Source organism: Mesoplodon bidens (assembly GCF_964165515.1).
Source record: "Mesoplodon bidens genome assembly, chromosome: 6".
Classification (NCBI taxonomy): Eukaryota; Metazoa; Chordata; class Mammalia; order Artiodactyla; family Ziphiidae; genus Mesoplodon; species Mesoplodon bidens.
In genome coordinates, this window is record NC_138162.1 from 6,108,935 (window position 1) to 6,133,314 (window position 24,380).

General features: G+C 48.6%; 1 protein-coding gene across 1 annotated transcript in view; it reads right to left on the bottom strand.

Moving 5' to 3' along the window:
- HMCN2 (hemicentin 2) overlaps positions 1-21,292 on the bottom strand; it is a gene marked incomplete at its 5' end in the record, with an annotated part of 148,901 nt that extends 127,609 nt beyond the window's left edge. Inside the window, 2 exons of the mRNA XM_081237656.1 lie at positions 979-1,049; positions 21,043-21,292. Of these exons, the coding sequence (XP_081093782.1) occupies positions 979-1,049; positions 21,043-21,292 (321 nt within the window). The remainder of the gene's footprint in view (positions 1-978; positions 1,050-21,042) is intronic.
- Positions 21,293-24,380: the final 3,088 nt, after the last annotated feature.

Genomic DNA, 24,380 nt, shown 5'->3' on the forward strand with positions numbered 1-24,380 from the left:
CACTCATTCATTCACTCATTCACTCACCCATGCCCGAGCGACACGGTCCCTCCCACAGAGTCTGGATGGGAGGCAGACTTTACATTAACAAGCACAACACGAGCATTTAGTTATCATCGTGAGGACAGCTACCAGTGGGAAAGGAGGGATGGGAGCCACCGGGACATCTAACAGACACGCCAAGGAAGCCACGTGTTAGCCAAGGCTTGGAGGATAGAGGGGTAGCGGGGTCGCCAGGAGAAGGAGAGGTGAGGGGCGAGCAGAGGACAGCATTCCACGCCGCCTCCTCAGATCCTCTCTGTAACCCGCCCTGGAACCGATTCCACAGAAACACACAGCCCTCCCCTCCCCGCCCACCAGCCAGGAGCTCTCTGCCCGCCAGGTTCGCACACCCAGCACCAGAAGCAGGGTGTGCACGTGGTAACTTCAGTAAGCGCTTCTCTCTTTGGTTCACTCATCCCTTCCGTGTGCCGGGCCCTGTTCTGGGCCCTGGGGGACTTGGCGGTGAGCTAGACCTATCCGAGGGATCCCCGCCTTCAGGAGGCTGGGTGGGGGAGACGTATGCTGAACCAGGGTGTTCAGTGTGGCCCAAAAGCCGAGGAGGCCATGGAACATCTGACCCAGTCTTGGGCCAGGTTTTGGGGGTCTGAACTGACCCCTCTTGAATCCTTGCTCAGCTACCACATACCCCCTCCTTCCAAGCCTGCATCCATGCAGTAAATAATAACTACCTTCTACATGCCAGGCACAGGGACTCCTGTAGGTACTTGGTTCACTGAATAAAGGAAGGAACCCCCCAAAATACAAAATCTGCAGGACCCCCAAGCTGGGGGGGAGCCCCAGGCAGAGCTGGCAGGCAGGTCATAGCAGTTGCAGGAAGTCCCACCTTGGCCCCCAGGTGGGGCAAAGACCTTGGCCTCTGGCATGGGCTGGGCAAAAGGACACAGAGGGCCAGCAGCCAGGGGCGAGGCAGCCTACCTGCACGTAGAGTTCTCTCAGCTCCCTCTGAAACACCGCTGGGTCGGCCGTGAGGGTCACCGGGCCAATATCTGCAGGGAAGATAGAGAAGACCAGGTGAGCTTGGACCCCCCGAAGCATAGCCCCCATGGGCTGGGGCAGCAACTGCATGATGTGCCACCATCAGAGGGGAGAGAAGCTGAGGCCTGGACCTCAGAGACCTCCACAAATGGGGAAGTGGTAGGGGAGCAGCTTCCAGGGCTGCCAGGGTCAGATCTGGAAGGGAGGTCAGGCCACTTGGCCCTCCGCCCGCTCCAAACTGGACCCAGAGCTCCAGTTTGGGTCCAGAGATGGAGCAGGGGGCAAACCTCCAGTTCCGCCCCCAGACCCACAGTTCCCGATCTTTTGTGACTATGACTCCCCTAGAAACCTCCCCGCTACCAGCCCACCCAACCCCGCATCAGCGGGAAGGGAATTCTGGGAAGACAAAGAAACAGAGAATTGAGCAAATAAAGCTTCGGACCGCAGAGCAACTGGCCAACACCAGACTGACCAACAAAAGCTAAACCTTCCAGAAACTCCATCCATATATTAGCTCACTTGAAAAGAGCAGGATTAATTACAAGGGCTGATCCCAAATGTTGGCGAGGAGATGGAGCAACTGAAACTTTCACGCACTGCCGGTGGGAATGCCAAAATGGTTCAACCGCTTTGGAAAACAAATGGAAGTTTCTACAAAGTTAAACGTGCACCTACCATAGGATCCAGTCTTTCCACTCCTAGGTATTTACCCAAGACAAATGAAAACATACGTCCACACCAAGACTTGTACTCAAATGTTCATAGCAGCTGTTTTCACAATAGCCCAGAACTGGAAACAAGCCAGATGTCCATCAACTGGTGAATGAATAAACAAACTGAGGTACATTTATATAATCAAATACCACTCAGCCAGAAAACGGAACGAGCTACCAATACAGGCAACCAGATGGATGAATCTCGCAGACATAATCCTGCACGAAAGAAGCCAGACACAGAAGAGTGCCTACTATATGGTTCCATTTACAGAAAGCTCTGGAACTGGCAGAATTAATCAAAGGTGAACAAAATCAGAACGGAGGTTGTCTGTGGGATAGGGAGATCCAAGGAACTGTCTGGGAAGGCAGAAACGCTCTATATTGTGATGGGAATGTGGGTTCCACGGGTGTATCCATTTGTCAAAAGTGTAAAGCGAAGATTTGCCCATTTTAATGTATGTTAAGTTTACCTCACAAAAAAAGAAACGTAAAAAATGATCATCGTTGAGTGGGGGAGTGGAGGGTGGGAGGAGATATAGATGAAACAAGAATGGCAGATTTTTTTGAATATTTGGTGATGCTGGGTGAGGGGGATATAGGGATTCATTATACTATTCTGCTTACTTTGTATATACTTGAAATTTTCCCTAATAAATAGTTTTTTATTAAAGAGCAGTAATTGAAAGCCACAGCTAACATAAGACAAGGCTACCAGTGCACTGAGAACATGGCCAGAATTCCAACTCGCCATGTGGACATGTGCACAGTGCGGGTTTTGCAAGATGGTGTGGACATCAGATTTCTTCAGGAAATATTTCATTTGAGTCCTTGGTGAACTCTAGTAATGGACTATTTTTAGTTCAAACATTCTAAATTCCAGGGCTTCCCTGGTGGCGCAGTGGTTGAGAGTCTGCCTGCTGATGCAGGGGACACGGGTTCGTGCCCTGGTCCAGGAAGATCCCACATGCCGCGGAGCGGCTGGGCCTGTGAGCCATGGCCGCTGAGCCTGCGCGTCCGGAGCCTGTGCTCCGCAGCAGGAGAGGCCACAACAGTGAGAGGCCCACGTACGGCAAACAAAACAAAACAAAACAAAAAAATTCTAAATTCCAGTCACCCTAAGAAAAATTTCCATACTTGGCAACTCGTCAACAGACCTTAGTCCTTCTTCGAAAAGGAAGCGCATGGAATTATCCGGCATTCATCCACCATTACCAAGGAGGGGTCTGGACACCAGCTCTTCTGCTGTATACTTTCAGAATCACTGCCTGGAGGGCCCTGCCTCTCTGCTCTGTATTTATTCCCACATCCAACGGCCCCTTCCACACCTGCTCTGGCCTTGACCAAGCCTTCTCCACTGCCTTCCTCCTGAACTCTGCAGTGACTCATTCAGCCAAACCCTCACCTTTGACCTCAGGCAGAGCTGCCTGGAATCCTGGCTCCACCCTTCACCAGTCATGCGGCTTCTCAGAGCTTACTTCACCGTCCCAAGCCTCAGTTTCCCCATCTGTAAAATGATGCATTTCTCCTAGCTGAGAACCATCATTGTGAGAATCCAGTAAACGCAGGGAAGGAAACACCTGGCTTGGGTTAGAGCAAAAGGCTCAGCAAACAGGAGCTGGCCCTGCTGATCTGAACATACAATTCTTTTTTTTTTCTTTTCTTTTTTTAAATCTTATTGAAGTATAGTTGATTTACAATGTTGTGTTAATTTCTGCTTTACAGCAAAGTGATTCAGTTACACATATATATATTCTTTTCCCTTATGGTTTATCACAGGATATTGAATATAGTTCCCTGGGCTATACAGGAGGGCCTTGTTGTTTATCCATTCTATATATACTAGTTTGCATCTGCTAATCCCAAACTCCCAGTCCTTCCCTCTCCCATCCCCCCTCCCCTTTGGCAACTACAAGTCTGTTCTCTATGTCTGTGAGTCTGTTTCTGTTTCGTAGATATGTTCATTTGTGTCATATTTTAGATTCCACATATAAGTGGTATTACATGGTATTTGTCTTTCTCTTTCTGACTTACTTCACTTAGTATGATAATCTCTAGGTCCATCCATGGTGCTACACATGGTATTATTTCATTCTATTTTATGGCTGAGTAGTATTCCATTGTATATATAAATATATATCACATCTTCTTTAGCCATTCGTCTGTTGATGGACATTTAGGTTGTTTCCATATCTTGGCTATTATGAATAGTGCTGCTATGAACATAGGGGTCCATGTATCTTTTTGAATTATAGTTTTGTCTGGATATATGCCCAGGAGTGGGATTGCTGGATCATATAGCAACTCTATTTTTAGTTTTCTGAGGAACCTCCACACTGTTTTCCATAGTGGCTGCACCAATTTACATTCCCACTAACAGTGTAGGAGGGTTCCCTTTTCTCCACACCCCCTCCAGCATTTGTTATTTGTAGACTTTAACGATGGCCATTCTGGCTGGTTGAACACACAATTGCTGGGCAATCTCACACGAGGCAGACAGGCAAAGACAGTCTTGCTCCAATGAGGTCCTCAAATGTTAGTTTGACTGAGGAGAGTAATAATTTTACTCAACGTTGGTTATTTCTTTATTACATAATAATATACATTCATTAAAAAATATACATTAATGATTCTGACATTTCCTAAGCACTTACTATGTACCAGCCTATGTGCTGAGATGCTTCCTGTGTATTATTAGCCCACTGAATCCTCCCTCCCACCTGTTAAGTCCAACTCTTACCCACATATTACAGAGGAGAAATGAAAGCCCAGAGAGGCTAAGTAACTTCCCCAAAGACACACAGTCAGTAAGCAGCAGAGCTAGAATATTCGCTTAGGTCTGTACAACTCCAGAATCTGGGCTCTTTTTTTTCTTTTTTTAATTAATTAGTTAATTTTGGCTGCGTTGGGTCTTTGTTGCTGCGCGCGGGCTTTCTCTAGTTGCGAAGAGCGGGCTTCTTATTGTTGTGGCTTCTCTTGTTGTGGAGCATGGGCTCTAGGCGCGCAGGCTTCAGTAATTGTGGCATGTGGGCTCAGTAGTTGTGATGCACGGGCTTAGTTGTTCCGCGGCATGGGGGATCTTCCCGGACCAGGGCTCAAACCCATGTCCCCTGCACTGGCAGGTGGATTCTTAACCACTGCGCCACCAGGGAGTCCCAGAATCTGAGCTCTTGACAACTGTTCTCTGCGAACTGTACATAGAAATTCCTCACATGCAGAAAAAGAAGGGAATTCTACCAACCAGAGATACGCTTATTTTTATATATAACCTTCAAAACTTTCATGCATATTTATAAATCTTATATAAGTGCACACTATTTGAAGCAGAATTTCCATTTAAGTATAAATAACATACTATTTTTAATTTGACTCTTTTCACTGAACAACACATTGTAAGCATCCTTCCAGAAGGTCAAATACTCAGTTCAAAATCATTTTTAATGGCTACAAAGTATTTCCTTTGTATAAATGTCCAATAATGGTCTTGCCCATATTGTTTTATTTCCAATTTTTATAATGAACAATGTTATTAAGAACATCTTTATAAGGCTTCTCTGGTGGCGCAGTGGTTGAGAGTCCGCCTGCCGATGCAGGGGACACGGGTTCGTGCCCCGGTCCGGGAGGATCCCACATGCCGCGGAGCGGCTGGGCCTGTGAGCCATGGCCGCTGGGCCTGCGCGTCCGGAGCCTGTGCTCCGCAACAGGAGAGGCCGCAACAGTGAGAGGCCCGCGTACCGCAAAAAAAAGAAAAGAAAAAAAAAGAACATCTTTATATCCGCTACATTCAAGCACTAGTTCCACTGTTTCCTTGGGGTATATGCCCATAAGCAGAATTGCTGGGCCAAAGGTAAGGGCATTTGTAAAGACGTTGGATGCAAATTCAGTAACCTCATAACTGTCCTCCTCATCCCCAGACATTCCTGCCTCTGATCCATCTACCTGTCCTTGCCAGAGAAGCCGCCCTTGGGGCCAGTTTTGCTCACATCACCCCTGCTCAAAAATCGACAGCAACTTCTCCTTGCCTGGAAACTGAGAGAAGCCTCTGCGGTACCCAGTTCTGAATCTGGGTGGCCCTGCCCTCTCCCATCACAGGTGTCAGACTACCCAACAGTTCCCAAGGCTGGACCAGAGCTAGGCTGACCACATTCTCTCCCATTCACAGCCACATGAGAAAAATTAAGTTGGTAAAGTGGGTTATCATAAATTAAATGTGCTCCAATTGGAAGGACCACCCTTTATTCTTCGGTCCATCTGCTTCCTGCTCGGGGAGCTGACAATCGCTCTTTCTTTCATGGAAAAACAATGTTCTGAGATACTCTGTGCTTTGAGAGGGAGGAAGATTCTTCTGAGAAATTGCCCAGTTCCAACTCCCGCACACCTCTCAGCAATGCCCCTCAGCAGTTACCGCCTCATCCAACCTCCTGGTATCCCAAGCACTCGGCCAGCACATGCTGAGGACTAGGGATTGTATGCAAACACGGGACGCAGGAAATTCCAGAAGCCCTGGAGGAGCCCCTGGGCTGGAGATCCCTGGAAAGGACTTTAAGAACTCTGTCTTAGTTTCCTATTATTGCTGTGACACATTACTACAGACTCAGTGTCTTTTTTCTTTTAAATAAACTTATTTATTTATTTATTTATGGCTGCGTTGGGTCTTCGTTGCTGCGCGCGGGCTTTCTCTAGTTGCGGCGAGCGGGGGCTACTCTTCGTTGCAGTGCGCGGGCTTCTCACTGCAGTGGCTTCTCTTGTTGTGGAGCACGGGCTCTAGGCAAGCGGGCTTCAGTAGTTGTGGCTCGTAGGCTCTAGAGCACAGGCTCAGTAGTTGTGGTGGACGGGCTTAGTTGCTCCGCGGCATGTGGGATCTTCCCGGACCAGGGCTCAAACCCGTGTCCCCTGCATCGGCAGGCGGATTCTTAACCACTGCGCCACCAGGCAAGTCCCCGACTCAGTGTCTTAAAACAACACACATTCATTTCTGGAGGTCAGAAGCCCTAAAATAAAGGTTCCGGCAGGGCTGTGTTCCTTCCAGAGGCTCTAGGGGAGAATCCATTTCTTTGTCTTTTCCAGCTTTTGGAAGCTTCCTTCATTCCTTGATCATGGTCCCCTTCCTCCATCTTCAAAGCCAGTAATGTAGCATCTTTAAATAGCTCCCTCTCCCTCTGCCTCTGTCATCACATCTCCTTCTCTAATTCTGACCCTCCTGCCTCCCTCTTAAAAGGACACTTGTGATCACAATGGGCCCAAGTAGACAATCCAGGATCATCTCTCCATCTCAAGATTCCTAACTTAATCACTTCTGCGAAGTCCTTTTTGCCATGTCAAGTATGAGATTTACAGGTGCTATGGACATCTGCAGGGGAGGGGGGGGGCATTTTCCTGCCTATCATAGCCTCCACCATCCTGTCTCCTTCAAGAATGGGCTTAGACCCCTATGTTCATAGCAGCACTGTTCACAATAGCCAAGACATGGAAACAACCTAAATGTCCATCGACAGAGGAATGGATAAAGAAGATGTGGTACATATATACAATGGAATATTACTCAGCCATAAAAAAGAATGAAATAATGCCATTTGCAGCAACATGGATGGACCTAGAGATTATCATACTAAGCGAAGTAAGTCAGACAGAGAAAAAGAAATATCGTATGATCTCTCTTATACACGGAATCTAAAAAAAAATGATACAAATGAGCTTATTTACAAAACAGAAACAGACTCACAGACTTAGAGAGCAAACTTATGGTTTCCAGGAGGGAAGGCTGGAAGGAGGGATAGTTAGGGAGATTGGGATTGATATGTACACGCTGTGATATTTTAAATAGATAACCAACAAGGACCTACTTCATAGCACAGTAAACTCTGCTCAGTATTCTGTAACAACCTAATTGGGAAAAGAATTTGAAAAAGAATAGATACATGTATGTGTATAACTGAATCACTTTGTTGTACACCTGAAACTAACACAACATTGTTAATCAACTGTACTCCAATATAAAATAAAAAGTAAAAAAAAAAAAAGGAATGCGCTGGGGAGAAAAATGATTTGACTACAAACCTATGTGCCAAATATAACAATGTTGAGAATGAAAGGATCTGAAGACCCCCACCTTTAAAAAGATGGGGAAACTGAGGTCAGAGAGGGGAAGAGAGTCCTTCAAGGTCAGGTGGGAAGATTTGGTACTAGGGTTGATTGGCTACATCACACCAACAGTGACCCCTTCTCTTGTTCATCGTCACAGAACTCCTGCCAACCTCAGCGTCTGGCACATGGTAAGTGCTTAATAAATACTGTTCAAATGAGTAAATGAATAACATTTATTTACTCATAACAAATACTGTTTGAGTATACTGTTTGAGCAGCTCCAAGTCAGGACCCTTTATCATTTTTTTTTAATTTTTATTTATTTAATTTTGGCTGCATGGGGTCTTTTGTTGCTGCACACGGGCTTTCTCTGGTTGTGGTGAGGGGGGCTGCTCTTCGTTGCGGTGCACGGGCCTCTCATTGTGGTGGCTTCTCTTGTTGCGGAGCACAGGCTCTAGGTGCGTGGACTTCACTCATTGTAGCACACAGGCTTAGCTGCTCCGCAGCATGTGGGATCTTCCCAGACCGGGGCTCGAACCTGTGTCCCCTGCATTGGCAGGAGGATTCTTAACCACTGCGCCACCAGGTAAGTCCAGGACCCTTTATCTTTACATCCTGTGCCCAGCACAATGCCAGGCATACAATCAACACCCAGCAAATATTTCTGAATGCCAAGCCTGCCTGATCCCCAGGCGCTCCCACCACAGCACGCCGCTGCCCGTCACTCAGAGAAACAGATCCAAAATGAGGCAGGAAACCAAATGTGGTTATTTGGGGCATGCAGAGGGGTTGGCCGTATTAAGGGAGAGCTGGCCAGATGGACAAAAGTGTTTGTGATTCCTCTTGAGTTAGACGGCAGGCATTTTAAAAGCTCTGCCCCAAGCTCTGAACAAAGAAGGTTCTCAGGGGAGAACACACTTACATACACAGATGCACTGATGTGCGAAAACTAGTCTGATTTCTTCCTTTTACTGAACAGATAATCCCCAAACCAGCTCTGGGTGCTGGTTGCTACTGACCAGTCCCATCATTCCAGGGCTGGACCAGCTTTCAAGATGCCCAGACGGGGCTGGGAGCACGGAGGTCTTCTCTCCATCTGTCTTCCTTGCTGCCCGACTGTCCACCTGCCCACCCATCCATCTACAGCTCCAGGCAGTGAGACAGAGATAGATGCCTTCCTGTCGTTAATTAATGCCGGTCCACGGCTTCATTTGTCATTCCTGGGACCTACCGCACCTTCATCACTCATCATGCCAAAGCTCCCCAGGACAGGGTGTTTTCAGCAGGGTAACTATTTCAAGACCTGTCTTCCGGCAGGACGGAGTGAGGTACCAGGACAGGGCAGGACACCTGGCATGTCCCCATGTGAGTTTGCCCACTGAGAGGGCTTGCTTGAGCCCCTCTCCATCTCCCTCCTTCACCCGGTCCAGGAAGGACTGGATCTGGATAAAAAGCCCTTCTTAGCATGATGTTGATGTGGATGATGATGGTGATGCTGCTGCTGCTGCTGATGATGATGATGATGATGACAGTGATGATGCTGCTGATGTTGATGGTGATGATGATGTGATGATGATGATGATGGTGGTGGAGGTAGAAGTGGGTGAGGATGCTGACAGCAGCTTCAATGCATCGAGTACTTATTATTTTACAGTGTTTAGCTCAGTCCTATTAACAGCTCCCTGTTAGAATTGAGGATGCCAAGACCTTGCTGAAGGTCATATACAGCTAGCAAGTGGTAGTCAATAACTGTACTGGTTTCCTGTGGTCACCGTAATAAAATATCACACACCCGGTGGCTTTTATGTTTTCTTTTTTTTTTTCTTTTGCAGTACGTGGGCGTCTCACTGTTGTGGCCCCTCCTGCCGCGGAGCAAACGCTCCGGACGCGCAGGCCCAGCGGCCATGGCTCACGGGCCCAGCCGCTCTGCAGCATGTGGGATCTTCCCGGACCGGGGCACGAACCTGCGTCCCCTGAATCGGCAGGCAGACTCCCAACCACCGCGCCACCAGGGAAGCCCAACCCGGTGGCTTTAAACAATGGAAGTACATTCTCTCACAGTCCTGGAGGCTAGAAGTCCAAAATCAAGGTGTCAGCAGCCCATGCTTTCTTTTTTCTTTTTTTTTTTTTTTTTTGCAGTACGCGGGCCTCTCACTGCTGTGGCCTCTCCCGTAGCGGAGCACAGGCTCCGGACACACAGGCTCAGTGGCCATGGCTCACGGGCCCAGCCACTCCGCAGCATGTGGGATCTTCCCGGACCGGGGCACGAACCCGTGTCCCCTGCATCGGCAGGCGGCCTCTCAACCGCTGCGCCACCAGGGAAGCCCCCGTGCTGTCTCTGAAGGCTCTTGCGGAGAATCTGCTCCATGCCTTCTTCCTCTTCACTTCTCGTGATACCAGCAATCCTCAGTATTCCTTGACTTGTAGACACACCATCACTCCAATCCTTCTCCCTGTGTCTCTTCTCTCCTTATAAGGACACCAGTCACATTGGATTAAGGGCTCACTCTACTTCAGTGTGACTTCATCTTAACTAATTACATCTTCAATTACCCTATTTCCAAAAAAGGTCACATTCTGAGGTTCTAGGAAGGACAGGAATTCTGTAACAACACTGTTCAATCTAGAATAATGTCCAAATCCACATATTTGGCTCCAAAGCCTGCTCTATTTGCCACTGGCTATACTGCCTCCAAAAATGAGGGTGATGATGATGATGATGACAGCTACCATTGTTTTAATATTTATTAAGCACCAGATTCTGTTCTATGCACTTGACATACATTCACTGAGAAAAACGTTACAGAAACCTATGAAGTCTCCTATTTACTATCTCCATTTTATAGGTGAGAATTTGAGGGCTAGCGCGGTAGAGCAAACTGCCCAAGGTCTTACAATGAGGAAGCATCAGAGATAGGATTCAAACCTGGGTCCGTCTGACCCCAGATCCAAGCTCTCAACCATGCATGAAGCTGCAGACATATGGCACTTGTTCCCCAGGCCCTCGTTTCTGCTCCTGGAGGGGGCAGGAGGCTCGTGACTGAAGGTGGGCCCCTGCCAAACAGCTGGGCAGATGTGGCGCGGGTTCCCTCTGAGCAGGGCTTGCCAGGTGCAGGGATGATTAAACCCATGACCTTGTCTCCACTGTGCTGCCCTTGAGCATATGAGCCCCAGAAGCTTGGCCCAGAACCACCTCTCCATAGGGAAGTATTTTCCACTCGATAAGACGAGGGTGTGGAGCCTATAGGACATATGAGGATCACACACAGGAAGACTACCCAGCCCTTCACGTGGGGGATCCTCCAGTCCCTCACCCAGTCTGTGTGTCCCAGTGGTCACGGTCACAGCCAGGCACTAGAAAGCCAGTCTCAGAAAGACCTCACGTCCAGGACTCTTCCCCGAGCCTGCCTTTCCCACCTCCTTGAAAGCAGGGCTTGCACCCTGGGGCCACTCTGGGTGTGCACATACCCCCTCCTCCCGCTGCAGGGGCCCCAAGCAGGGTCTCACCATCTGCCACCATTGTGGGCAAATTGTGTCCCCTCTCCGGGACTCAGTCCTCCCGTTTCTTTTCTTTTTTTTTAATAAACTTTTTTTTTATAACAGAACATACTTTATTATTTTTTAAAATTTTTTTTGCGGGGGGGCTGCTTTGGGTCTTTGTTGCTGCGCGGGCTTTATCTCTAGCTGCAGCGAGCGGGGGCTACTCTTCGTTGCGGTGTGAGGGCTTCTCACTTCAGTGGCTTCTCTTGCTGCAGAGCACAGGCTCAGTAGTTGTGGCTCGCAGGCTCTAGAGCGCAGGCTCAGTAGTTGTGGCGCATGGGTTTAGTTGCTCTGCGGCATGTGGGATCTTCCCGGACCAGGGCTCAAACCTGTGTTCCCTGCATTGGCAGGCGGATTCTTAACGACTGCGCCACTAGCAAAGTCCCTAAAACCACCTCTTCCCTGGGGAAAGTTGACAGCACACCTGGCGACCCAGAGAAGATGCTCAAAGTCACTCTCTATCAGACATATGCAAATTAAAACAGGTCACCATTTCTCACCTATCAAATTAGCAAAAAAGAGAAGAGTGACGTCCCCATATGCCAGCAAGTGTTTGGGGAAAAAGCAGTCTCACACTCCTCTTGGTAGGAGGGTTAGATGGTACAGCATTTTTGGAGGACGGTTTGCTGATACCAACTAAAATTTTTAAAATGTTCATATGCTTTAACAACGAACCAATTACAGTTCTGAGAATCTATCCTATAGATATGTTGTGGGTTTTAAATATTTATTTATTTTGGCTGCGCCGGGTCTTGGTTGCGGCATGCAGGATCTTTAGTTGCGGCATGTGAACTCTTAGTTGCGGCATGCATGCAGGATCTAATTCCCTGACCAGGGATCGAACCCGGGCCCCCTGCATTGGGAGCACAGAGTCTTACCCACTGGGAACACCAGGGAAGTCCCGTTCCTATAGATATGTTTTTGCAAATGTGTGTGTATATTGTAAGGAAACTGAAAGCAAACTATTTTTCATAATGTGGGAATGGTTGGATAAATCAAGGTAAGATAAATTAAGATCCCTCCTGTAACACCTTCTGTAGTCATTAAAACAATGCAGGGGATCAATATTTCCTAACATAAAAAGAGATCCATGATATAGCATGTGGGGGAGAAGAAGCAAGTTGCAAAACAGTATGCAGAGTATAATCCCGTTTTTTATATAATAAAAAAACTAAGTGTATATATGTATACAAGTGAACGACACACACACACGGTCTGGAAGCACACAAAATGATTAAAAGCGTTTGCATCTCTTGAGAGTTATTAGAACATTTAAAAAGCATGTTTTAAATTTGTAATTTTCTGAGGAAACAATAACTTCAGTTATTCACTGAAAGAGCTAAGCCCTGGTGCCAAATTTGACAAAGAGCACAAAGAAAGAATATCATTTACTGATCATACATATTGAAGTAAATGGAAAACTCCTAAAGAAGACACTGGCAAACAGAATCCAGCTGTATATTAAAGAATAATCCACAATGACTGAGGAGGGCTTATGCAAGGAATGTGGAAATGGTTTAAAATGAAGGAATCACATCCAGAGGTCAAAAGGAGAAAGATCTTACAAATATCTCAACAAAGCCAGAAAGTCACTGGCTAAAATTCAGCACCATCCCCATTTGGGATTTTTGTTTTGGGGGTGTTTTTTTCTACCTTTAGAAAATTAAGAATGAAAGTCTCTTCCTTCACCTGATGAAGAAAACCTCAAACGAAGAACCAATATCATACAATGATATACAATCAGAAGCAAGACAAGACCGACTTCAGCTACCACCATTTCTTAACACTGTGCTAAATACCACAAAACATTCCAAACAAGCAAAAAATATGATTGGAAAAGAGGAGACAATATTACAGTTTGGACAGGCTGTGATTGTCAACCAAGAAAACTCAAAACATTACCCCCCAAAAAATTAGAACTAGTTTTTTTACAAAGTCTTCAGTAAGAAAGTTGGAAACAAAATAAATATATGAAGATAAATTGTTTTCCAACATACTAGGAATACTCATTTGCAAAAAATGTAATGAAAAAAATTCCTGGTCAAAATAGTCATACAAAACCCAAAATATTTAGAAATGATCTTAAAAAGAAATGGGTGGAACCTATAAGGGAAAAAAAAGCTTATAAGTTTTTTACAAAAGGAAATAAATATGTAAAAAAAAAAAAGGAAGAGGTTTCCTAGAGGAAAACAATTAGATTTTTTTAAATGATAATTCTTCCCCAAATCAAGATTTAACCCAATTCTGAGCAAATTCACAGTAGGAATTTTTTTTTTGGAAGTTGACTATGTTTTCTACTTTTCACCTGAAAAGAAAACATGTTCAAGAATATTTTGGGGCTTCCCTGGTGGCGCAGTGGTTGAGAGTCCGCCTGCCGATGCAGGGGACACGGGTTCGTGCCCCTATCCCGGAAGATCCCACATGCCGCGCAGCGGCTGGGCCCGCGAGCCATGGCCGCGGAGCCTGTGTGTCCGGAGCCTGTGCTCCGCAACGGGAGAGGCCACAGCAGTGAGAGGCCCGCGTACAGCAAAAAAAAAAAAAAAGAATATTTTGAAAACGAAGAAGATGAGTAATAAGAACATGAAGAAGCTGCAGGGCTAAGTAACTCTGGAAATGAGTTGCATCTATAAGATTAAAGGCAAAAGAACTGTACTCTAGTGAACAAAGTTGTTTTCCACGGGGTGCAAGTTAGCAATGCTAAAACCACGATAAATGTGGACTAGAACTGAAAATTAAGTAAATGACGAGTAAGTGGTGAATGGTAAGGGCCAGGTTAGTCACTGTCAGAGCGGGAGGTTATAGATAAGCAAGAATAGGAGGCTGGAAGGATCCACGTGGTAATCAATGAGAGCTGGAGACATCAGAATGAACTCATGTTCAGCTTAATACAGATACAGTTAAACAGAGAACTATTTATAGATATGGGTATACACAAAGGTTACATATACAACATGTATCTCCTTGCTCTGTCAGCTAAAGATGCAGAAACAGTGACACCCCAGTAGCAACAAGCACACCTAGCACTCAGATGCTGGTGTCTAATACCATTTTTCCATCAATGGAACCAGGGCTCCTTGGAGAAATGACTAATTCTAGGACTGGGGAAGGAAATACATAAGATGGGTCTGAAATATCCTGTAGTGCCAGAAAGTAAGAAAGTGCTTTAAAAAAATTCACAACAATAGGGGTATGTCAAAGGCACACAGAAGCTAAATGAAAGAGTCCCAAAGACTGAAGTTGGAAAAATTTGAGCAACAAAATAAAGTAGTATTGGATTATAACCCAAGGTATAAAACTATGAATCCATACTGATGTATATAAATGATTGAATAAACAAATAAATGGAAAAGAATCAACTCTCTCATGCAGAAGATTTCCAAACAATTTATGTAAATACCCCATGTTCAAGGAGGTGGATCACAACTCCCTACTTCTTAAGTGTGAGCTGCGTGTAAGTGACTTTCTTCCAGAGAGGACAGTACAGAAAAGGAGAAAGAAAAGAGTACGCTTACAACGAAGACACCTGACAACCTCAGCCAGGTGATCAAGGTCAGCGTCAATAGTGATAAGTCATAATGATAGAATGTACCCTTGACATGATATGATGAGAACGGCATTGTTCCTCTGTGGTCTTCCTCCCATTACCCAGTCTAACCAGAGAAAAACATCAGGCAAATCATGACTGAGGGACAAAACATCTGGGCAATACTCGTCAAAACTGTCAAGGTCATCAAAAACAAAGTTTGAAAAACCATCACAACGAAAAGAAGCCTTAAGGGACATGACAACTTAATGGGATCCTGAATGGGCTCCTGGAACAAATGTTAGGGGAAAATTGAGGAAGTCTGAATAAAGAATGGACTTTAGGACTTCCCTGGTGGCGCATTGGTTAAGAATCCACCTGCCGGGCTTCCCTGGTGGCGCAGTGGTTGGGAGTCCGCCTGCCAGTGCGGGGAGCGCGGGTTTGTGCCCCGGTCCGGGGGGATCCCACGTGCCGCGGAGCAGCTGGGCCCGTGGGCCATGGCCGCTGGGCCTGCGCGTCCGGAGCCTGTGCTCCGCGGCGGGAGAGGCCACGGCGGTGAGAGGCCTGCGTACTGCAAAAAAAAAAAAAAAAAAAAAAATCCACCTGCCAATGCAGGGGACACAGGTTCAAGCCCTGGTCTGGGAAAATCCCACATGCCGCGGAGCAACTAAGCACGTCTGCCACAACTACTGAGCCTGCACTCTAGAGCCCGTGAGCCACAACTACTGAAGCCTGCGTGACACAACTACTGAAGCCTGCGCGCCTAGAGCCCATGCTCTGCAACAAGAGCAGCCACCGCAATGAGAAGCTCGCGCACCACAACGAAGAGTAGACCCAGCTCGCCACAACTAGAGACAAAGCCCGCGCACAGCAGCGAAGACCCAATGCAGCCAAAAAAAAAAAAAAAAAAGTAATGGACTTTTGTTAATCATAACATATGGGGACTTCCCTGGCGGTCCAGTGGTTAAGACTTCACCTTCCGATGCAGGGGGTGCGGGTTCGATCCCTGGTTGGGATCCCTAAGATCCCACATGCCTCGAGGCCAAAAAACCAAAACATAAAACAGAAGCAATGTTGTAACAAATTCAATAAAGACTTTAAAATTGGTCCATATCAAAAAAAATCTTTAAAAAACCCCCAACATATCAGTACCGGTTTGTTAATTGTGATACATGTACCATTGTAATATAAGATGTTAATGAAAGGGAAAACTGGGTGTTGGGTGTATGGGAACTTCTTTGCAATAATTCTGTAAATTTAAAACTGTTTTAGGGCTTCCTTGGTGGCACCGTGGTTAAGAATCCGCCTGCCAATGCAGGGGACACGGGTTCGAGCCCTGGTCTGAGAAGATCCCACATGCCACGGAGCAACTAAGCCCGTGTACCACAACTACTGAGCCTGTGCTCTGGAGCCCATGGGCCACAATTACTGAAGCCCACGTGCCACAACTACTGAAGCCTGTGTGCCTAGAGCCTGTGCTCCACAACAAGAGCAGCCACCACAATGAGAAGCCCGCGCACCACAACAAAGAGTAGCCCCAGCTTGCTGCAACTAGAGAAAGCCCGCACACAGCAGCGAAGACCCAAAGCAGCCAAAGATAAATATATATTTTTTAAAAAACTGTTCTAATTAAAAGTTTATTAAAATTTTAAAGCTGTCAGCCAATGAAAAGATAAAGAAGATACAGCTTATATACACAGTGGAATACTATTCAGCCACAAGAAGGAAGGAAATCCTGCTGTTTGGGACAACTTGGATGGACCTTGAGGGCATTATGCTAAGTGGAATGAGTCAGACAGAGAAAGACAAATACTGTATGATCTCATTTATATGTGGACTCTAAAAAAAAAAAAAGTGAAACTCAGAGAAACAGAGAGGAGAGTGGTGGTTTCCAGGAATCAGGGAGTGGGAGAAATGAGGAGATGTTAGTCACAGGGCACAAACTTACAGTTATGAATAAGTGCTGGGAATCGAATGAACAGCATAGTAATTATCACTAATAATACTGTATTATGTACTTGAATATTGCCAAGAAAGTAGATCCTAAATGTCCTCACCCCAAAAAAAGAAATGGTAATTATGGGACATGATGGAGGCATTAGCTGACTGCTATGGTGGTAATCATTTTGCAATATATAAATGTATCAAATCAATACATTGGACATCTTAAACTAACCCAATAGTATGTGTCAATTATATTTCAATAAGGCTGGGGGTATATATATATATATATATTTTAAGAATAGGAGGTAGGGGCTTCCCTGGTGGCGCAGTGGTTGAGAGTCCGCCTGCCGATGCAGGGGACACGGGTTCGTGCCTCGGTCCGCGAGGATCCCACACGCCGCGGAGCGGCTGGGCCCGTGAGCCATGGCCGCTGAGCCTGCGCGTCCGGAGCCTGTGCTCCGCAACGGGAGAGGCCACAACAGTGAGAGGCCCGCCTATCCCCCCTCCCCCCCCCAAAAAAAGAATAGGAGGTAGGATTTACCCTATTATAAAGCCAAATAATGAATACAATGTGCTCCTGGCACAAGAACTGTCATACAATGGGACAGAATGGAAAGCCCAGGTAAACGAATAGATATAAAGTAATTTTGGATAAAGGCAGGATCTAAATGAATGAAAAAGAAAGGATTATTTGATAAAATGTAACTATACCATCAATTATCCTGTTCTGGAAGAATTACATCAAATTATTTTTAATATCTCTGCCAATTTTTTTTAAATTCCAGGTTAAAAAATTAAATATGAAGAGAAAAAAAAGAAAACGAATGAAAAAACCTAGAACATGTACCTAACTGATTTTGTGATAGAAAAAAATCTTTCTGAGAATGAAAGTGAAGAAATTACAAAGGGAAGAAGGCAATAGATTTTGCTACATAAACATTTAAAACTTCAGAACATCACGAATCACAAATATTAAAAGACAAACGACTAGGAAATGCTAACCACATAACAAAAAACAACTAATATCATCAGTATAAAGTCCCCATACTGACTGATAAGAAGACCACTAAAAACCCCGAATGGAAAAATGAGTAAAGGAACTGACAATTTACAAAAGAAGAAATTCACACACGGAAACATCTAGTAAACACTTGAGAACTTACTGAGTCTCACTAGCCATTAAAATAAGAAGATATCATTTTCCATCTTTTGAATTAGGAAAAAAAATGTTATCCTAATCCCTAGGGTTGGGGGCAGCTGCTCTGAAACGGTCCCCTCAAATGCCTCTGATAGAAGTTTAAACTCCCAGAACATTGGAAAACAATTCGAAGAGCTGCCTACCCACTCAGTGTGTTTATAATGACCTAGGAATTCCACTTCCAAAAACTTAATCCAATGAAAAAACCAATCAAAGATGCAGACAAAGATTTACACACCAGAGTGCTTTTTGCAACATTTTAATAGAGAAAACCCGAAAACAACCTAAATTTCAGCCAAAATAAAACCATTAGCAAAAGTCTAACTTTGCAGTTTGGGAACATACCACTTTTTTTCATTTAAACACTTAAAAAAATATTTCCAAAGCACAGGTTCTGGTTTATCTCCAAGCATGTGCAGTCCAGAACCACTGAAACTTGCCCTTCAAAGCATGGTTTTTGGGGTTGAAGGTAGGGGGTTCCTTTAAGAAGGCCCTCCCAGGATGCAGCCCTAGGGGGGCCTGAACTGTCAGCTAAAACCCCTGACTCTCAGCTCCTCTTCCACCAAAGGGAATTCCATTGGTTGATTCAAAAAACACAGCCTAACCTAAACCACAGATCCAATCCCTGCTCAGAAGCCCTCAGTGGCTGCTCGCGGCCCATAGAAGGAAATCTAAGTGCTCCGAGTCCTCAGCTCCACAGTCACAGCCAGGACCAATCTCGTCTCTCCCCGCTTTCCCATTTCACCCCTCCTACGCCCTGGCTCCACACCCACACACACCTGCCCCTACATGTCAGCCACCACCCAGCGAGTTCCATGTGCTCAGGGAGACCTCCGTCCCACTGCATCCCTGGCAGCTATAGCATTGCCAAATGGTCCAAAGCTGCTAAATTTCCCTTCATCTGCTTCAAGTCCTGCTCCAATGATGCTTCCTCAGAGAGCCTTTGGTTAGTCCTTTCCCTTGCTAGCCGATAGTCAGGAGCCGTCAGCAGTGACAACTTCCACCCTCTGCCTGGCTTGTCGCCAGCAGACTGCCGGCTCCTTGGTGTGAACCCTGCTCCCTTCACACCGGAAGCCTCACAAGATTGTGCACACAGCAGAGACTCAATAAACGCTGAGGTCCCCCTCCCCTGGACCTGGGGTGCCTGTAGGGAGTATGGTTTGGGGAGCAAGGGGTGGGGAGAAGGATGGGATTTTTTGTTTCATAGAAGATGGAGTGAAGGCTGGAGAGTCACACACGCGCTCGGCGCCCAGAGAGGAGAGGTTGGGGATGGCATGAGGGCTTCATGAAGATGATGGCCAGAGAGGGGGCAGTGAGGATGCTATGGGTCCCGGGACACTATGTCTGGTTGCAACAGGCTGCTCTCCTGCCCTACAAGTGCAGCCAAGCATTTTAGAGACAAATATGGGTTATGAATCAGAAATTACATCAGCCTGGCAGGTGGCCTTGCATAAGTCCCATCCGTGTCCTGAGCCTCAGTTTCTCCAATTGCAAGAGAAGCGTTGGATTAAATGATCCCTAAGCTCTCTCAATGCAATATCTTTGGAAGCCCAAGAATGACCCAGAAAGGGAGTGAGAAAGTTAGGGGGGTAGAGGGTGACCTGCGTCAGAGCTGAAACCCCCAGGACACACCTCACACCCCACGTCTTCACAATTCCACCAGCCTTGCTGCCCCCTGACCCTCAGACGGGAGCTGTCCTTCTGATGTTCCCAGGAAACTTTTTCTAGACCCCTGACTTCTGTGCTTTGAGCTGCAGAGCCCTACAGAGCCCAGAACTCCTGGAAGCAGAGGGACTCCACACTCAGCCGAAGGGCTGCATGGTATTATGTACACCGACTGTGGCCCATTTTTCAAATATCTGTAATGATGCTGTGATTAATAAAGAAAAATTCTTCTAAAAGGGCTTACTAGCTCATATAGCCTTGGGCCACTGTGTATTTTTTCAGCACAAGAACACTTTGCAGAGCAATTCTGCAAGGAATCTGCCATTTTTATTTTATTTTTTGGCTTTATAAAGCTATCCTACTAGATAGAGAGGTGACTAACAGAAACGTGATAAAACGGAGTAAAATTAATCACAGGATCTGGGGGGTGGGCAGACAGGTGTTTATGTATTTCCCACCCTCACCCCCCCCCCCATTTTGCTGTAAGTCTGAAGTTTTTCATTAAAAATGTTGGAGAAAAAGCAGTGCTGCCACTCAGAAAGTTGGGAGTCTAAGCACGCTCCACAGCTCTTTTCCCTGAAACTCCCCACAGTGGGGTCTCCCAGGGATCTTTTCAAGGGCATGCCCCTAACACCTAGTTGAAACACCTAGTTGAAAGATAGGGGGCTGCAGACGAGGAGCTGCTGTCTGCAGGGTAGAAGGGGTTAGGTGGGGGGACCTGGCAGTGAGAATACTGCGGGTAGAGGCGACGTGGTTGCTGTTTTTCTCGCGAGAACAGGTGAGGGGCAAGACGCGAAGTTCTCCATCCTGGGTGGCTCTTCTGGCCCCCGAAGCCCACGACGGGAGCGCATTGGAAGAATTAACAAAGGCAAATCCGCAAACCTTGCGGAGGCTCATGCGTGCCAGGCCCTGGACACGAAGGACCCATTTCAACATCTCAGCAAGTTTGGGAGGCAGTTCTCGCCCCGTTTCCTAAAGGGGGAAGGTGCGGCTCCGGAAGGTGAGGTCACTTGCTGAAGTCGCAGAGCCAGGAGGTGGCTGCGCGGCATTTGAACGCAGTGCCCCCGCCTCTCCGTCACTGGCCTGACGACGCAAGCTGGGAGACGCGGGAGAAGGGGAGAGCAGGTTCCCGGGGAAAGGGCTCGGCGGCTGCAAGGCCTGCCCCAGGTGCCCGGCCTCGGGCAGAGTGAAGGCGTCGAGAAGGCGCCCCCCGCCGGGCCGCGGTACAGCCTGCGGGCGTCCAGTGCGCCCGGGGCGCAATGCGGGCAGGTGAGCGCACCGCGCCAGGGCACCGGGCCAGGGGCGCGGCGGACGCCGGGGGCTCGGGGGGACGCTACCTGGATCACGGAAGGGCACCAGCGCGTAGTTGCCGATGGCCTGGCTGCCACGGCTCAGGCTGCGCTCCAGAATGCGCGAGGCGCCGTGCATCACCTGCATCAGGTCGTCCCACATGGAGCCGGTAACGTCTAAGACGATGGCCAGGGTGGCATCCCCCGTGGTAGGGGGCAGCGCCGTCCCGGGCTCGCCGGCCACCGCCGCTGCTGCCGAGACCACCAGCAGCAGCCGCAGGAGCAGCGCCCGGGGCATCTTTGCTGAGCGCGGCCGAGGGGCTGCGGCTGCCGCGGTGGAGGCTCGCGGGGCCTTGAGAGCGCGACCGCCCTGGTGCACCCAGCGGCCACCCGACGCACGGCTGCAGCGCGGCGCCTCGCTCCGTCGGACCGCGGCCGGTGCGCGCGGGACGTGGGTTTGCGGCGGGGTCCCCCTGCTGGGAGACCGAGGCGGCCTTAGAGCCCACCCCGTTCAGGGTCACGGCCCCGCCTCCTCCGCTCCCCTCACTGTGACTCAAACTTTCCCGGCCCCGCTGCTCGCCAGTCCAGACCCGGGGTTAGGGGAGGACGCGGGGCGGACGGCAGAAGGGAGCTGGGCCCTCGGCCAAAGCCGCAAGGGATGGGGACGCACGGGAGGCACTGGACACCTGCGCCTCCCGCCGACCGCGCGCCTCGCTGCGGGGGCGGGAGAGGGAGGGGGAACGGCGCTGCCCCTGCCCTGGAGGGCTGCCCACGGGCCCTGGCTTTTGTGGCTCCCTCCACCCAGCCCCCTAAAAACTGACCCCCCAGTACACACGCACACACACACACACACACACACACAGTAACTCCATTTCTTTCCTCAGGAATCTGTGCTTCCCAGTTGTTGTCTATTACTGTTATCATAATCAAGCAACGGAAGTTGAGCAGCTACTATGTGCTAAGCGTTTTCACATAGTTATGATTTCCTCGAGTGCTCGCTGCAACCCTAGAGGGGGGCTCTAACACTAAACCCATTTTACAGATGAGCAGACTGAAGCTCAGTCATCAGCCCACAGTCACTCAGCTCTCAAGTAGTAGAGAGTCGATTAGAAGGCAGCTCTGGAAAGATTCCGAGGCCCCTGGGCTCTGCTGCGCCTTCTAGGTGTTATCAGACATTGTCTAAGGTCATCTGATGACTCCAGAGGATGGGGGATGCCCCTCTGTCCACCCGCCTCGCTAGATCCCCTGGATCTCATGTGGGGGTTCTGGGACACAGGGGAGATGCTAGTGGTGCTGCCTGGGTGCCTATAGCCGTCCCCTCCCAGACAGTGCTCCCTCCCACCACCTGGAGAGGGTCGGGCACCCCACCACTGCTCAGCTCAGCCTGTGCTCTCATGGCTTATTTCTGCGTCTCTCTCCCTACCGGCCTAGGAGCCCCTTGAGGGCAGGGCTGCATCTTGTTTCCCCCAGTCAGCCTCCAGTTCCCCAGCCCAGTCCCTGGCACGTGGGGGGGACTCACTCGATATTGACTGAATAAATAAAGAAGAGACAGCTTTTGTGGGCCTGCCTGGTTCTGAGAAACATGGGAGGGAGCCCAGCTTGGTCCTCTCACTTTTCAGTCCCTCCCCTGAGAAGATCATGCTCCAGGACAGGGACAGGCAGCCCCATGGACATGGCTGAAAGTTCTGGGTCTCTATGGGGGGTGGGGGCGGTGGATTTCTCCAGCCCCTCCCTTCCGGAGCCCTCAACCAGGAGGAAGCGCCCCCCCACCTCCTGCCCATAACTTCTCCTTCCCCCTCCATCTCAGCTCAGACCCCGCCTCTGAGGTCACTTCGGCACCTTGCCCTGTGACCCCACAGCCCCTTGTCTGACCCCTTGTCCTACTGCTGACCACACTATATCACCAATGTCTTCTCTGCCCCTCCCACCCTAACTCTGAGCTCTGGGGCAGCAGAGACCCAGTACCTGCACATGGTAGGTGCCCGATGAAGGTTTGCCACCTAAATGGGTCAGCGGGTATCAGAGAGGCCCGATGTCTGGGCGCTGGCCATGGGGAAGAAGTGACACACATCCTCAGGGACCCAGTTCTAGACCAGGGCAAGGACCTTTTATAAGAAGGACTAGGGTCCAGGGAAAATGGTCTCCGGGGAGCTGCCTGTCTCATGGGATAGGGTAGGAACCAAGTGCCTAGACCCAGGTGACAGTAGAACTCACGGTCCAGCTCATGGGAGGTTGAGTCACCTGCACTTCTGAACACTGGCTCTTTAAATCTTCCTGTGCTAAGGCTGTGGCTGGCCCCAAAATCTGGGCAGGGCTGGGCCAGCTGTTGGAGAGAGAAAAGAGGCCCCAGCTGTGGGAAGGCAAAGGCGAACAGGAGCCAGGAACCAGGCAGGGCTCACAGACGGTGACATTTCAGGCACCGTGCAGGGGACCTTTGAGGACAAATGAGTCCTTCGGTCATTCACTCTGCATACATACATTGGCTGAGCCTAAGCTGGGTGTCCAGCACTCTGCTAGGCCCTGCTGGGGGAGGGGGGACATGCAGATGTGTAAGACATGCTTCCTACCCAGGGGAGAAGAGACATGTAAACAAATAATTCTAAGTCAGTGAGCTAAGTGCTAATAGAGGAATTACCGAGAGCTCTGGGAGCTCAGAGGAAGGAGTGGCTGAGCCCAGGAGTCAGAAGAGGCCACAGAGTGAGCTTGAGAAGCCTTCAAGAACAAGAGGGGAAGGGCATTCGAGGAGTAGGAACAGGATGTGCAAAGGCAGGAGGACACGAGAGATCCACTGCTACGCCATACAACTGGAGGGTGACGACAGATGAGAGGACAAAGGCCAGATCTTGAGGGACCTTACGTGTCTTACAGAGGACGTGGGGTTTCTGCAGAGGCCCTGGAGAGCTACTGAAGACTGTCCCTCAGGAAGCAACCTGTTCCAATTTGCATTTCAGAAAGGTCGAAGTTCAGAGGGTCAAACTTGTAGATGCCAAGAAGCCATAAACCTTCTCCCCGAGGAGCTGAGAGCAGAACTGGTCCCAAGGAAAGCAAGATGCTTCTCCTCAGGCTGATCACAAGAACAAGTTGGACCATGGATTTGAGTCCCCAAATAGCCTTGTGACCTTGACCGAGGTCCTCGCCCTCTCTGTCTTGGTTCCTCATTTGTAGAATCTGGGAGATGGAAGGGGGCTGACAAGATGGCCTCCAGTGGTTCTTGCAACTCCCCCACTCTAGAACCATCTCCGGGGTCCCTTGGAGACACAAGAAGGATGCAAGGGAACGTCTGAGCTCATGGTAGCAAAGCCTCCCCCAATTGCCGTGGAAGGGAGCCTTGGGCAGGCACCTGTCATCCAGAATGGCCTAGCTGAGCCTTTCCCAGCGCTCAGTGC